The sequence below is a fragment of the Syngnathus floridae genome, chromosome 7, assembly GCF_059516105.1.
Source record: "Syngnathus floridae isolate MCC-2025c chromosome 7, RoL_Sflo_1.0, whole genome shotgun sequence".
Taxonomy (NCBI): domain Eukaryota; kingdom Metazoa; phylum Chordata; class Actinopteri; order Syngnathiformes; family Syngnathidae; genus Syngnathus; species Syngnathus floridae.
The window spans coordinates 18,744,109-18,758,782 of NC_142419.1; the positions used below are offsets into that span (position 1 = coordinate 18,744,109).

Here is a 14,674-nt window from a genome sequence, read left to right on the forward strand (position 1 = left end):
GTTTTGAGTTGCGGGTGAGTGTTCGTTTTACGGGACCACTATCTAAAATTGACATTGTTTTGCATGATCACAATAAATTGCTTATTACAAAAAATTCAAACTGGAATATAGGCCATTTGAGAGAAATTCCATCAATAAAGGCACAAAACATGATTGGAAATTGTCGCTCGATCGGATGTGGACCGCGGGCCGGACTTTGCGCCTACTGATTGCGGACGCTCGTTTCCTTTGCGCACGCGGGCATTGAGAATAGTGCGTTGTAGTGCGCTTAATGTTGCGCATGCGCAGTTACCGCCTGCTGCTTTCCCACACGGCGAATTTCCGAACAGGGCCGACGACGTCGCCATTTTTCGGTAAACATATATTCATTTTCATTCGTCCGTTTGTTAGATGTCTGCTGCGTACTAACACTCGCGCGCGCGCACACACAAACACACACACACGCACGCACACACACGACCCACGCCCACACTCATTGATTGACTCAAGCGGCTCGTACGTTAGCGAGCAGCTGGCTAGTTAGCGCGGAGCTCGTCTTGGGGCTCGCAACGACTCGACAAGGGCACGCAACATCGCCGTCTCCATGGTGACGCTTAGATGTACGTTCCGTCGGTGCGTCGCCGATGAGATGTTGGCGTCTCCATGGCAACGTCGGCCACTTAAAACTTGTCGACGTTCGAATGTGCGGCTATTGCAGCCTACAAAAGCTCGGCAAGAACGCTGATGATTGGCCGAGGCGGACCGCGTGACCGGACATCGCCAAGTTTTCGGAGGTAGTTGTTTTTGTTTTGTTTTTGAATAAATAATAAAAGTAATTCTTTGCGGAGGTAGTTTATTTTTATAAATAATAAAAATAATTCTTTGGGGAGGTAGGTTATTTGTTTTGTTTTATAAATCGGTTCACAAGAATACAATCAGTCAGACTTATGTTAGAAAAGTGAGACAAGAACGCACGCGTCAAGCAAGTTCAATTTGCTTGGAATGAATTGGGTTGCTTTTGATGGCCTCTCACTTTTTCAATGACCTTTTTGGTCATTCAATCAAACTAAACATGCATGACTCCGTGACCGCCGCAACGACATGCGCTGCCAGGGATTTTGGGCGCCAAGAAAGTCAACCTTACTAAAGTTTATAAAGCAATCCAAAACAGTTTAGTGTTCCTTCCTGTGAACCAAAAACAAAGGAGATGCTGACAAATGACGGCGTGGTCTTGTAGTGTTTTGTATTTGTTGTTCTTTGTGTGTTGATGTGTACATGTCATCAGAGGATGGGCCCAAAAAGAAAGCAAAGCGCCGAGCAAAGGCGCTTGGCGGCCCGATTGAGGATGCGCGTGATCAGAGCTCAACAATCCTTCGAGCGCGCCGCCAGTCAAACGCTTACGCGGGAACTAAACTATGCTGCTTGCGTGAGTCTACTCCACGCTACACACGCCTTCAGCTTGGACTTCACATACACAGTTGCGCAGTTGCACAGTTGTACGGTTGTACAGTTGCCCTTTGTTCTGGTGAACATTCACCATGAGGCGTCTCGTGTCACGTTGTCACCACAATTGTGCTCGAGCACCTTTTTAGCTCGGCACGCAGCCTCTGATGCGCACGGCGAGTGCGGGCGAGGCGGCGCTGTTGAGCCAAGCTGTGCTTTTCTGCCGCTTCAGGACCCGGAGCGGTTGGCGGAGCGCCAACCCGACGGGCCGCCAGGAGGGCTGGCGGCGGCGGCGGGGACGAGCGGGCCGGCCATGGCGAGCTCTTGGCGGGACGAGGACGAGGAGTTGAAGGCGGGCGGTGCCAAGGGTCTCGGCAACCGGCCCAGGTTCTCCTTCTCCGAGATCAAGATGCTGCTGCAGGAAGTCCGCAGGAACAGATACATCCTTCTCAGTGAGTCCAGCGCCCCTTTGCTAGAAAGAATGGGGCAACCCCGAGTGGGGGGGGGCCGCTGAGTCTCCCTCTGCCAAGCCAACGGCAGCACCGGAGCGAGGGCGCTCTCAAATGACATGGTTCCCAAAATAGCTAAGCGTGGGCACGCTTTGTCCTTCAGGGAAGTTCAATCACGGCGTGCCGGCAGAGGCCAAGAAACAAAAGTGGGCCGAGATCACGGAGCAGATCAACGGTCTGGGGCAGAACCACAGAGAGGTGAGTGGAGTGACGATGTCATCGTACGCCGATGAGGTCATTTCAAGGACCAAGCTCACTCCTGGTCCCGACCGACGCGCTCAGGTGCGTCAAATCATGAAGAAGTGGGCCGACCTGAAATGTGACGGCAAGCGGCGCATGGCTCTCCTGCGAGCTCCCGACGGCTCGGCGGGGAGGAGGAAGAGGAAGTCTCTGGACTCGGTGGAGAAGATGGTCCACAGGATCCTGTTGATGAGTCCTACCGGAGGTGAGCCGTCGCCGAGCCGTCGCCGAGCGCCTTCCGCTCACGGCCCCGCTTCGTCTCGTAGCAGACGTCGTCAGTGACGCCGAAGACCGAGACGAAGGCTCCGAGTCCCAGGCCGCGGACGCCGAGCGCTACTCCTACGCGGACGGCAACAGCGGATCGCTCTCGCTTCCCGGAGGACTTTCCTTGGACTTCTCGCCTCTGTCGTCCCCCGACAAGGATCTGAGCGGTAAGCGCCGCTGCCTCGGAAGCGGGAAAGTCTTCCCCCCGACGTCTCACCTTGCGTGCCTTTCCCTTTCCGCAGGGGACCCCTACCGCTCGTCGGACGACGACGGTGAGAGCCTTTGCCGGCCAATCGTTTGCTTGTTCTTTGGCTGACTCGCTGGCTTGCTCTTTTGCAGAACCTTCCATGGACTGCGAAGACAACGCCGCCTTCTCCGTCCATTCGTCTTTGGGTCCGCCCAGGCTGGTCCACACGTACTCCCGACACAGCCGCAACGCCGTCAGCACCACCTCCCAAGACTGCGACGGCGACTCTCCTCCCGCTTCGCCGTTTCCGCCCTCGAGCGCCGCCGTCACCTCCTCGTGCTCGCCCTCGCTCGGCCCTCTTGCCGGCGACGCGTCCCTGCCGGCGACCTCCTCCAACGCCCGGCCCCGCCCCAAGCCCTCTCCAGCAGAGGACGCGCAGGCGCTGCCGCAGGCGCTGCCGCAGGCGCTGCCGCAGGCGCTGCCGCAGGCGCTGCCGCCGTCGGGCCCGCTGCCGCCGTCGGGCCGTCCGGCGGCGCCGGGCTTGGCGCAGCTGGCCTGCCACAGCGTGCAGCAGCAGCGCGCCAGTCGCCAGCTGCTGGCGTCGGTGTCGCGCTCGCTGGAGACGCTGGCGCAGTCGCTGCAGCTGCTGGTGGAGAGCCAACAGAAGTTTGTCAGCGAGTCGCTGGCGCTGCAGAGGGAGACGCTGGGCGTGCTCAAGACCTTCTCGGGCGCCGCGCTGACCGTGCTGAGGGACGGCAGGGCGCAAGGCCCCGCCCTCAGGCTGGACAAGATGGACGACGGCGCTTTGGATCGCTCCACGTGAGCTACGGCGGCGAATGGCCCGATGATTGGCTGACGCAAAATCAAAGGCAGAGAGTTTGGGGGATTTGCTGAAATAAAAATTTCAGCGCGGTCCGTTCCAGCGGGGCGCCTTCCTTCCTTCCTTCCTTCCTTCCTTCCTTCCTTCCTTCCTTCCTTCCTTCCTTCCTTCCTTCCTTCCTTCCTTCCTTCCTTCCAAATCCTCAGAAAAAGACTGGGATGCCGAGTGAGCTGCGCTCCACGGGTTCCTGGACTGCCGTCACCAAAGATACATTTTCCTCAAAGCCCAACGCAAACAAGGGACCCTAACCCTTATCCCGGTTAGCTGGCTGACGGACGAACCGTCACTGCCGTCATTTTTTTAACTTTCCCTCGGCTGGGCCCATTCAGAACGCCTCCAATGGGCAACATTCCTGGCTGTCGGTCTTTCACTGCCCCCAGGTGGCCAAAAGCAGCATTTCAGTGAAGCGCTGGCACTCAAACGCTGCTGTTCCCATTAGTCTCAAAATATAACGGGGGGGGGGGGGGGGGCATAGAAATGATTTGAGACAGAAGGGATTTGTGCTACGAGTGTGCACAGGGAACAAATTCAACTCTTATCTCAAGGCAGCACAATGTCCTGGAACTTTTGGTGGGCACGTTGCAAGATCGTCAAGACGAGGTCCTTCCTCCCTGTTCCAATTCGGGCTCCGTCGATGAGATGAGCGAAAGCTCGACGCTCACCGGGAACTCTCTAAACTTGGGCTGATGCACGTGAGCAGAAAGACGCAATTGGCCCCCACTGCACGCGCAGCCATCCTCCGTTTGCACTCGAGTATCATGTATGATCATGTGTCATTTTATCCTGGTGGTGGGTGGACGCCCCGCCCTGCGCCGTGCCTGTGACGGTCTTCCAATTCTGGAAACGAACATTGATCGCAGAAATTGACGCGTAAACTCATGTGCTTGAATGTGCGGCCGTCGTGACGGCTTTGTGGTTTGTTCTTTGCGAGACGCACGCGGTGACAATAAAGTGGAAACTCTTCGTCGAGTCGTTTTCGCCCAATCTGTCCGTCGGATGGACGCAAAGCTTTTGTGGGCTCCAATCCGGCCTTGCTTGCACGCGAGCGAGCGAGAACGTAATGAGCTGAAGTACCCGGGTGCACAACGTATTGCAAGGCGGAAAAGGCAACTCATAACATAAGAGAGCGTAATACGTTGGTCTCTCTTAATGGTGACTTCGGAAGCCAGCTCGAGGATTTGGGGGCGCGGGGCGGCGCGTCATTGAGTGTCAGTGACGTTCACTTCCTGATCCGGCTGTCAGCAAATTTGCAAACAAAACCGAGACGCGGTGTAAGCAAGGCGCTGCTGGGCCGTCCACCTCGCTTGTGTTCTTCGCTCAAAAATCAACAAGACCTTTAGCTCCAAGCGTTTCTCCTAAAACGGTTAGTTTCAGCCCCGTCCTAGACGCACGCACACACGCACGCACAAATGTCGGCCTAGACAATTAAGTTACCAGTTTGCCTATGTTCGTGTGGGCGGCGGCGGCGGCGGCGGCGGCGGCGGCGGCGTTTCACCAGGCGGAGCGAACAAGCAAGCCGGCCAGCATATGTCGTCGCCGCCGGAGATCGTGTCGCTGTCTTGGGGTCGCATGACGGTGAAGGGGGCGGCGGCGCCCTACAAGGACTGCAAAGTTTGGCCCGGGGGCAGCCGCGCGTGGGACTGGCGCGAGACCGGCACGGAGGTGGGTGGCTCGGTTTACGCGCGCAGGTCCTCGCGCGTTTCGTGACGTCACCTGATTTGGCCGCTCTCGCTCTCGCTCTCTCTCCTCCCCAGCACCGTCCCGGCGTCCAAGTGGCCGACTTGCAGGAGGTGCTGGACAAGGGAGTGGACCTGCTGCTCATCGGTCGAGGCATGGACATGGCCCTGCAGGTGGGTGACGTGAGCACACAGTAATAACCGCGGCCGGCCACAGAGCGTCCAGCCATCGCTTTGGAGCCAAAGTCTCACCGAAATCCCACTGACAGTAGGTTTCCATATCAGGGTTTCGAACCTGGACGAGGTTTCAAAGTTGGCTAAGCTTTGATACTTGGCTAAGGTTTCAAAAATGTAAGCGTTCGAATATTCGGGTTGAGTTCCAAAGTAGGATTTTCATTGGTTCAAACGTATTTGCAAAACTTAATCGTGACATCAAAATGTGTTTTCTTTTGTTCTTGTTGCTGTTTCAGTCATCTTCAGCATGTTGGCTTGCTTTCAGGAATGTTCTCCAAACACGAAATGAAGCAATAACTGCGAGCACCAAGTATTCCTTCTTGTTACTGCTGCTTTCCCCTTTGTAGGTTCCAGCGTCCACGGTGGACCAAGTGACTGCGACGGGCGTCCAAGTGCGGGTCCTGCAGACGGAGGCGGCCGTGGCCGAGTACAACCGCATGGCCAGAGGCGGAGCTAATGTAGGCGGAGTCTTCCACTCCACCTGCTGAGAAAAGGTTGCAAATCAAACGACACGAGCCTGAAGTCAGGCCCGGACCATGAGTCAGGCCCGGACCATGAGTCAGCTCCCGGGCATTCTGTCACCACGTGTCGCAAATCATTGAAATGAATGCAAATTGAATTGCGTTCGTCCATTCTCGAAATCAATATCATGCCTCAATAAAAACAGTGTGCAAGCGCTTCATTCAATAGAATAGAAGCAAAGCTACGATGTGCACGTCATAATTGCATGCTGCGGTCCACTTATGTGTGCGTGCGTGCGTGCGTGCGTGTGTGCGCGTGTGTATGCGTGGCGCGCGCGCGCCGCTCCTTCTGCTGTTTCTATCGTGGCCGCCGGGGGGCGCTAACTGGCGACACAAACATTACAAACGGCAACACGTCAACAACACGTGGTACACCAGAGCCGACCTGCTTGGCGCCTCCCAACGTGGCTGGCAGCAGCAGCCTTGAGGCCAAACGGTAAGTCCCAGCTGCAGCTTGCATCCATCCCCACGTGGTCGTGTTGCTGGTGTGCTTTTTCCGAGTTCAACGCAACCACGTGGACATTGGTGCTCGCCCGCATCCTTACGGTCAGCCAACCTGACAACGGTGTACCTTATTTCATAAAAGCAAAGGAAGACCGCGTCGTTCACTCTTTGTATTGGCTTCCGCTCACAGTGTGACTCTGGATGAGCGATTGGCCCGTCGACGGCAATTTGCTTCAGCGAATTTGCTGTCACCATTACACAAGTCTTTGCATGAAATAGACGTCCTGCAAATGTTGGTTCATTTTCAGCCATCACGCAGCACTCGAAAAACATGGCTGACTTGAAAACTTGGCTCACTCGTAGGCAGCAGTGTATTTTGTTTTCACGCACGCACGCACGCACGCGCATGGTAGAGTAAACCACATCCACCACGGTGCCCCGCTCGGCCTAACTGATGGCAGCTGTGTTCGTTAACCCGTCAATGCTCACATATTGCCACACGCGAACCGCACGCCCACACTCACACACACATAGTGAGCACGTTTCCTGCTGAGATGATCCATGTGAGGACATCGTCTATGTCGTTAAAGCCGCACTTATCAACTCAGCCACACACACACACACACACACGCACACTTCCCTTTTTTGCTCCCATGCAGAGCTATTTGAACGCTTGCCCAACACGTTTCCAGCACAAGGAGGTCAAAAGCAGCATTTCCAATTGTGCAACAAGGAGCCGTTTTGCCGTCATTGTGCTTTTTTTGCCGGCCGGGCCCCGTCGTGTCATCGCGAGCTAGGTCAAACGTGCAAAGCCACGCAGACGGACACGTCACGTGAGAGAAGTCAGACTGCTGCACTTCTCCAGATGCATGCCAGGCGACATATGGGCCATCCGGTGGACAATGGACCTCTTGTCCGGCCGGCGGGGGGTGCAGCATAGTGACGAGGGAGGGAGGGAGGGGCTGCCACGACAAGGATGAGGATGTCATTGATGGCCAACCGGTCTACTCTCCGTACATAGGGTGCGTCGTGCTGCCACGGCGCAAAAATGTTCCAGTGCCGCCCTGATCGCTTTTCAAATCTTAAATTGAACAACATTAAGGCAATCGACAGCCACTCACGGAGTCCCTCGGGGTTCCGTACTCCGACCTCACACCATCGTCGCGCGCACTGCGTAGGAGCGATAACCCATGTCGGTTGGCTTTTGTGGTTTCAAATCCAACTGGCCAACGGAAACCAACAAGTTGAGGCTGAAGAGATTGTTGAACAAGTTGGCAAGGTGACACGTTTAGAGACACACACACACACAGACGCACACGCAGGCAGAAATAGACGCTCACACAAACACGCTGCAAAGACGGGCCTTGGCTCACTCTCAACAAAAGAGTAAATTGACCCAAGTTGATTGCAAGGATGTCTTGTGTTTTTTGATGGTCTGCAACTTGCACTTCCAGCTGCACATTTCAAGGCTTGAAAAAAAAAGTCCACCCACCGCCCGACAAGATGGAAGAAAGGAAAAAAACGGCAACGGCGAGGTTGGCCGTTTTGAGTCCATGGGGGGTGGGGGTGCTCCCCCAGCTATTTAAAGAGATTCCAGCAGATGGTGGAGGAACTTTGTTGTCAGACACGCGCTTGCCACCAGCCGCAGCAGGAGCAGGAGCCACACCGGCAGCGGCGTCTTCTCCGACATGCCGTCCCACTCGCTGGCGCCCTTTGCGGAAGTGGAGCACCACTCGTGCAAGGTGAGTCCGACGCCACGGCAACAAAGTAGTTTTGTTCCAAAAAGGTTTTTGTCAGTGGTGGAAAGTTGCAAATAGCACAAGAAATTTGTGTTCACGATGTATCTTTCAATGTTGTTAAATGTGGTCATTTGTGGGAGGAAAAAATTGCCATGTGCGCCAAACCTTTGGAGGGAGGGCTGAACGCTGCGCTGCAAATGAATGACTAAGTTGCTAGCGCCGAATGTGTTTTCCAAAGGCCTCACGCCGTCTTGTTCTTTCTCGGGCGTCAGAACTTCACCAGCCCGGCGGCGGCGGCGGCGGCGGCGACCCCGCGGCCTCCAGTCGGCGGCTTCCGGCGCCACCATTCCCTCTGCCCCGCCACGCTGCGCAACTTTGACGATTCCTCGGCTCGGGGGCCGCAGTGGCGGCGGGACGGCCGTCTGCCTCGCTCGCCACTCACCCGCCTTCCCTTCAGGGCGGACCGCTCGGTCAGCGTGACGGAGGGCGAGGTGCTTCCGGACGAGGAGGCGCCTCCGCCCGCCCGGCCCCCGCCCGGGCTTTGGCACAGCGAGCTGAATCGGGGCCCGGCCTCGCCCCGCCTCCCCGCGCGCTACAAGACGGAACTGTGCCGCACTTTTGAGGAGAGCGGCACGTGCAAGTACGACGCCAAGTGCCAGTTTGCGCACGGGGCGGACGAGCTGCGAGGGCTGAGCCGCCACCCTAAGTACAAGACGGAGCCGTGCCGCACCTTCCACACGGTGGGCTTCTGCCCTTACGGCGCCCGCTGCCACTTTGTCCACCGCGCCGAGGAGCTGGCCAAGCCCGGCCTGCTCCACAGCCTCAGCTTTGCCGGGTCGCCCCGTCCGCGCTCTCCCCGCTTGTCCCGGGCCCGGTCCGCATCGCCCTCGGGTTGCCCGCGGCTCCTCTGGCCCCTTTTCCCGGAGCCGGGGCTCCTCCGCCCTTGCCCCTACCCGTTGTCCGCCGCCACCCAGCCGGCCCAAGAAAACGCCGACTCGGCTCTTGTTTTTTTTGCCGTCGGCGAGTGCGACGACACGGACGCCGTTCTGGGTTTCCTCCCCGCCGGCGAGAGCGACTCGGCGGCCGACTCGGCGGCCGACTCGGCGGCCGACTCGGCGGCCGACTCGGCGGCCGACTCGGCTCACGGTTTCCTCGCCGCTATCGGGCGCTCGCCCTGCCGCCTGACCGCTCCCCAGGCCTCCTCCCTCGGGCCCCTCGGACTCCTGCGGCGCTGCTCCTCGGCCGACTCGCTCTCAGAGGAGGGCTACGCTTCGTCCTGCTCTCTGAGCCCGGCTTCCAGCGGCGGCGAGTCGCCGGGCGGCGATGCCCGGCGCCTGCCCATCTTCAGCCGCCTGTCGGTTGCGGACGAGTAGACGGGGCTCCGACTTTCTCGTCCGTCGCCCGTTTCGCGCGACTGGCCCGATCCGTAGCCCCGTGTGAATTTTTTTTCACCTTTGGGTGCTTTTGGAAATTGTGATTGTCTTTTTCTGACTGCGATAGGTTAGCGCACATACCCTGGCGTTTGGCGGCCCAATGTGCAAAGTCGCTTTTGCGCGCCATGAAGCGAAGCTGTGCTGATCTTATTTTGTACTTTTCTCCTAAATTAAGTCCTATTTATTTCTTTTGTTTCCTTCTGAGTGAAGCGTACCTTGTGTTGCGCTTGGGTGCTGGATGCCCTGACCAAGACGCACACGCACACGTACACGTTGATAGATTTCCACGAATCTTTGCAAAGTGACATGAAGTGAAAATGGCTTTCATGTGTTCCAATCTCACAAAACAACACCATTTCTGTTGAATAAAGTCAAATAGTAAAACAGCAGAAACGCATGACGCCCAATTTTCTTTGTATTGCTTGAGCGCTGGCATTTCATTGAATGTGTGTGTTAATCAAAGAAAACCACTCGGACGGACTCCCACAGCCCTGGCTACTTCCCATTCACAGTGTGTGCGCGTGGGGCTGGGAGGGGGTCCCGAAAAAGGCCAAGGGGCCATCCCTATGACCCCATCCCCTCCCTGCCCCCTTCTGCCTGGCCGCTTTCTCTTTTCAAGCTAACATCTGTATGCTAATGTTGGCAATGAATGGAGGAAGCCTGAGAAAGTGGGGGACGGGCAGCCTCTGGGTGGGGGCGCAAGTGTGTGCGCTGCTCGTGCAAAAGTCGATTCCAACGTAGAAGTTGCAGTCGGCGAGAGAGACGACGTGCAGGCAGACATTTGCAACAAACGGCGTTGGCTCGACATGTGTGCAGGCCGAGCCCAAACAAGCCATCGTTCAAATTTAAAGTTTTCATACTTCTTCTTTTTTTTTTTTTTAAATATGACGAGCTTAAAAAAAAGGGTGGTTACCATGACGACGCCCTTTGTTCATGAACGCCGCTCTCGCTCTCGCGCCCCCCCTCGCGTTCACGACAAACTTTCTCTTTGCTACTTCCTGTTTGCTGGCTCGCGAGCTTGTCAATGTCCCAAACGTCCCGAACACAGACGGGCAGTATCGAAACAAACAAAGCGCACAGGAACAGAACGACGTCGACGACGACGTGCCTGACCGACAGGAGAGGACCGAACCAGACGGCGCGGCGCGGCGCGGCGCGGCGCGGCACCGCATGTGTGAACAGAACACCGGCGGCTTCAGCGTGCCGGCCGGCCGGCTGGCTGCGCTGAGGAAAGCTACCGAGGACCGGACGCACTCCCCGGGAGTGCACCATGCTAACGTTGCTAGTTAGCGAGCTGTCAGTCAGATTGCAGCCTCCGAGTCGACTTCCGCTTCTGGTTCCGCCCTCAGGTTCTGTTGTCAAGTGGACTCGAGTAGTGCTTTTGGATTTGACTTTGAATGTGGAGTCTGAACTTATTGGAGTTTGAACCCTTTGGCAGAGCGAATGATGTTAATTGTCATCTTGGTTTGGGACTTTATGCTCCCCTTGACCTTGTCATCTTGGTTTGGGACTTTTTGCTCCCCTTGACCTTGCTCTTAGTTTGCTGACTTTGTTGTGCCATGTCTGCGCCCACCTCCTCCTCACCCGCCTCGCTGTGCTGCTGCCGCAAGTCTCCATCCAGCGGCTCGGGCCACTGCGCGGGCGAGCCCACAACCTCCGTCGCCGCCGCTAGGCGGCGCCCCCCCGCAGACGTGGCATCTGCTGCCAACTTTGCGGACTTCTGTCTGCGTCACTTCCACTTGGACCTGCGTGTCAACTTTGCGCTGAAGGAGATGAGCGGATGGCTGGTTCTGGACCTGCTGCCCCTGGTCGCCGGAGTTCGGACCCTGGTGCTGGACGCCCACCCGTCCCTGACGGTCCACGCCGTCGACTGCAAGACGAGCGGCGGCCGAGAGCCCGCCAGCCTTGCCTTCCGCCTGGAGCCCTTCGCCGACTTTGGCTCCGCCCTCAAAATCGACCTACCTGAACTTGTTAAGGTTGGAGTGCACATGCAGATCACCGTCAGGTACGCGGCCACAGACGGACCTGCGGTGAGAACACGCATCGAAGAACACACGCGTGCGCACGTGCACACGCACTCATGAGCGCACACACACACACGCACACACACACGCACACACACACACACACACACACGGGGCACGAACGCAGTACCGTGTGTATTCCAGATGTGGTGGTTGGACGCTGAGCTGACGTGCGGTCAAGATCGTCCTCTGGTGTTCACTCAAGGTCATTCTGTGTCCAATCGTTCTTTCTTCCCGTGCTTCGACTCTCCGGCCGTCAAGAGCACGTACACAGCGGCCATTCGCGTGAGTAACCTCCGACCCGACCTGATCTGCACTTGCAAGAAATACATATGAGACGGAAGAAACCAATGATTTTGATCAAGAGCGCTGTTAAGTTAGCAACGCGACCCACTTGGACCAGTACTTCCAGTGTGCTGAGCTAATACTGAAGCATTTTTGGCGCCGTCGCGCAGAGGCAGCCGCACACCACGCCGACGGGTCGTATGAGAGGCGGGCGTTTTTGTCCGATTGAAACGATGCTTGCCGATTAGCTGGTCGTCCAAAATGTGATCAGGGCCCGCTCACCCGAACCCTTGATTCACCTCAGCGACTTGTGCGCACGTGCGCGTCAGGTCCCGGACGATGTGACGGTTCTGATGAGCGCGTCCCGCAGTTGCTACTCCAAAGCGGAGCGCGTCTTCCGCTTCTCCATGGACGCGCCGGTGCCCGCCTACCTGGTGGCGCTGGTGGCCGGGAACCTCCGACACGCCGACCTGGGCCCCAGGTAGCCAGTCGGCCCAGCTGTCCTTCCTCGGCTCCTGGCTCGTCCTCACCGTCCCGCCGTTCCTCCAGGAGTCGCGTGTGGGCTGAGCCCTGTCTGCTGCCATGCGCCGTCCAGAAGCTAGGGGGCAGCGTGGAGCGCTGGCTGAGCGCCGCCGAAGGACTCTTTGGACGCTACCTGTGGGGGAGGTCAGTGGCGCGGCGGTGCGATTGGCGGCCAGGCGCACGGGCTCCCAAAAATGTGGGCGGGCATGCGTGCGCCCGGGCAGATGCGACCTGGTGTTCCTGCCGCCGTCCTTCCCCATGGTGGCCATGGAGAACCCCTGCCTGACCTTCATCGTGGCGTCCATCCTGGAGAGCGGCGAGTTGCTCCTGATCGACGTGGTCCACGAGATCGCTCACGCCTGGTTCGGCAACGCCGTCACCAACGCCAGCTGGGAGGAGATGTGGCTCAGCGAAGGCCTGGCCACCTACGCGCAGCGCCGGATCACCGCCCAGGCCTACGGTAGGCGCCGCCGGAGCCGGCCGAGGCTCGGAGTCCAGCTTTCAGCCCTCGCTCTGTTCTCCTCAGGTGCCGCCTTCACCTGCCTGGAAAGTGCCGTGCGATTGGACGCCCTGCGCCGGCAGCTGCGCCTGGTCGGCGACGGCAACCCCGTCACTCGGTTGCGAGTCCAACTGGAGCCCGGTAGGCCCCGTCGTTTGGCTCAACTTGCCGAGTCACCGTGCCTTTTGCTCTTTGGCACTCTTTTGCGTGCTCCCTGCCTGCCTGGCTGGCTGGCTGCCTGGCTGGCTGGCTGCCTGCCTGCCTGCCTGCGTGCCTGTAGATTGGCTCCAACTTCACGTCCTCAAAAGCGTCTTTGTTTCTGTCAAGGCAGGCGTGAATCCCAGCACCTTGATCAATCTTTTCACCTACGAGAAAGGTTTCTGCTTCGTGTCCTACTTGTCGTCGCTGTGCGGGGACGTCAGACGCTTTGACGGATTCCTGCGGGTCGGTGCGCGCACACAGACGCGCGCGTCTGCGGCGGCCACGCGCACGCTCACCCGAGGCCTTCCTGCCAACAGGACTACATCAGCGAGTTCAAGTTCCAGAGCGTGGTGGCTCAGGATTTCCTGGACTTGTTCCTGGCGACCTTTCCCCAAGCAGCGCACAAGGAAGGTACTTATGGGCGGGGCGCAAAAAAACAAAACAATTAGACCCCTCAGTCCCACCCTCTACTTTCCGTCAGGTGTAGATTTCCAGCTCTGGCTGACGGGCTGCGGGGCGCCCCCGTACCAGCCGGACCTGTCGGCGGGGGCCACCCTAATCCAACCGGCGCGGGACCTGTGCCGCGCGTGGACCGAGGGGCGCGGTGCCGACACCGGAGGGGCGGCTGCCGCCTTCTCGGACGTGGCGGGCTGGAGCACCTTCCAGGTGGTTCTGTTTCTGGACTGCATGCTGGACCACGCGCCACTGCCGCACGGTACGCCACGGCAGGTTACGCGAGGCCAAGCACGCCCTTTGTGTGTCAAGTGATTATGCACACATGTAGGGGCAGACTTTTTGGCGCTCCGCGGCTGCAAATCCCAAAAAGCGGTAGCGAGGCCCCGCCCAACTCTTTGGCGTCCGTCCTCTGAGACATGTTGGGAAAATCTGGTGCCTTTGTTTGTGTGTGTGTTTGTTTGTCTGTTTGTTTGTTTGTTTTAGAGGTGATGTGGCAAATGCGTGAGCGTTACGCGTCGCTGTTGGATGGCCTGAATGCCGAGGTTCAAGTGCGCTGGCTGCAGCTGGCGGTCAGGAGTCTTTTCTACGCCGACCTCCCCAGACTGGCCGCCTTCCTCCAAAAACACGTCAGTCGGGCGACAAGGCCGCTCTGTGGAGCTTCAGCGGCGCTGACTCACCGTCATTTGCGTGTGTGCCCCCCGTAGACGTCCCGCATGTACACGGTGCCGCTGTACGAGGACCTGTCGGCGGGCGCCATGCGTGCCGTGGCCGCCGACATGTTGCGACGCACTCGGCAGCGGCTTCACCCCAACTTGCGACGGACGCTGCAGCAAATCATCACGCGGGGGCAACAGGAGGCGCACGGGCATTTTGCGCCAGCCCCACAGTCGCCCGCCGCCTCCTTGCCGGATATCAACGTGTCGGCATGAGGGAGGCGGAGGGACGCCGCCTGCCTGCCTGCCTGCCTGCCTGCCTGCCTGCCTGCCCGCCCGAGGCCCGAACAAGATCCGACGGCCCCATTTTGCTGGGCTCCGTCGTGTTGCCGCCTCCGAGACTTCCTCAAGCGAGCGTCCCCCTTCTGAAAGGCCACTTTGGTTTGTTGCAATAAAAAAAAAAAACCACACAAAACACATCCGTG

The 14,674-nt window shown here is 58.2% G+C and overlaps 4 protein-coding genes across 7 annotated transcripts; all 4 read left to right on the forward strand.

Moving 5' to 3' along the window:
• Nucleotides 1–197: 197 nt before the first annotated feature.
• LOC148395870 (uncharacterized) lies at nucleotides 198–4,465 on the forward strand. 4 transcript variants are annotated; one of them, XM_088381792.1, is made up of 9 exons: nucleotides 282–353; nucleotides 1,265–1,405; nucleotides 1,655–1,874; nucleotides 2,035–2,129; nucleotides 2,214–2,376; nucleotides 2,438–2,602; nucleotides 2,678–2,707; nucleotides 2,775–3,061; nucleotides 3,098–4,465. In XM_088381792.1, exons 2-9 carry the CDS (start codon nucleotides 1,268–1,270, stop codon nucleotides 3,443–3,445), a joined length of 1,446 nt encoding a protein of 481 aa, XP_088237918.1. In that variant the 5' UTR covers nucleotides 282–353; nucleotides 1,265–1,267; the 3' UTR covers nucleotides 3,446–4,465. The 4 variants fall into 4 exon arrangements, with proteins under 4 accessions (XP_088237919.1, XP_088237918.1, XP_088237916.1 ...); XM_088381790.1 differs by having other exon boundaries at nucleotides 2,775–4,465; XM_088381791.1 differs by having other exon boundaries at nucleotides 283–353; nucleotides 2,441–2,602; nucleotides 2,775–4,465.
• A 146-nt stretch (nucleotides 4,466–4,611) lies between these two features.
• On the forward strand, nucleotides 4,612–6,118 carry aamdc (adipogenesis associated, Mth938 domain containing). The gene is made up of 4 exons (XM_088381814.1): nucleotides 4,612–4,865; nucleotides 5,001–5,164; nucleotides 5,257–5,352; nucleotides 5,760–6,118. Exons 2-4 carry the CDS (start codon nucleotides 5,030–5,032, stop codon nucleotides 5,898–5,900), a joined length of 372 nt encoding a protein of 123 aa, XP_088237940.1. The 5' UTR covers nucleotides 4,612–4,865; nucleotides 5,001–5,029; the 3' UTR covers nucleotides 5,901–6,118.
• Nucleotides 6,119–6,253: 135 nt separating this feature from the next.
• Nucleotides 6,254–9,946, forward strand: LOC148395872 (mRNA decay activator protein ZFP36L1-like). Its single transcript, XM_088381801.1, has 3 exons — nucleotides 6,254–6,369; nucleotides 7,832–8,119; nucleotides 8,389–9,946. Exons 2-3 carry the CDS (start codon nucleotides 8,066–8,068, stop codon nucleotides 9,487–9,489), a joined length of 1,155 nt encoding a protein of 384 aa, XP_088237927.1. The 5' UTR covers nucleotides 6,254–6,369; nucleotides 7,832–8,065; the 3' UTR covers nucleotides 9,490–9,946.
• Nucleotides 9,947–10,521: 575 nt separating this feature from the next.
• rnpepl1 (arginyl aminopeptidase like 1) lies at nucleotides 10,522–14,664 on the forward strand. Its single transcript, XM_088381311.1, has 11 exons — nucleotides 10,522–11,579; nucleotides 11,718–11,858; nucleotides 12,188–12,339; nucleotides 12,408–12,524; nucleotides 12,605–12,840; nucleotides 12,907–13,020; nucleotides 13,211–13,323; nucleotides 13,398–13,491; nucleotides 13,562–13,795; nucleotides 14,020–14,162; nucleotides 14,241–14,664. The coding sequence occupies exons 1-11, from the start codon at nucleotides 11,109–11,111 to the stop codon at nucleotides 14,463–14,465; spliced, it is 2,040 nt and encodes a 679-aa protein (XP_088237437.1). The 5' UTR covers nucleotides 10,522–11,108; the 3' UTR covers nucleotides 14,466–14,664.
• The last annotated feature ends 10 nt before the right edge of the window (nucleotides 14,665–14,674 follow it).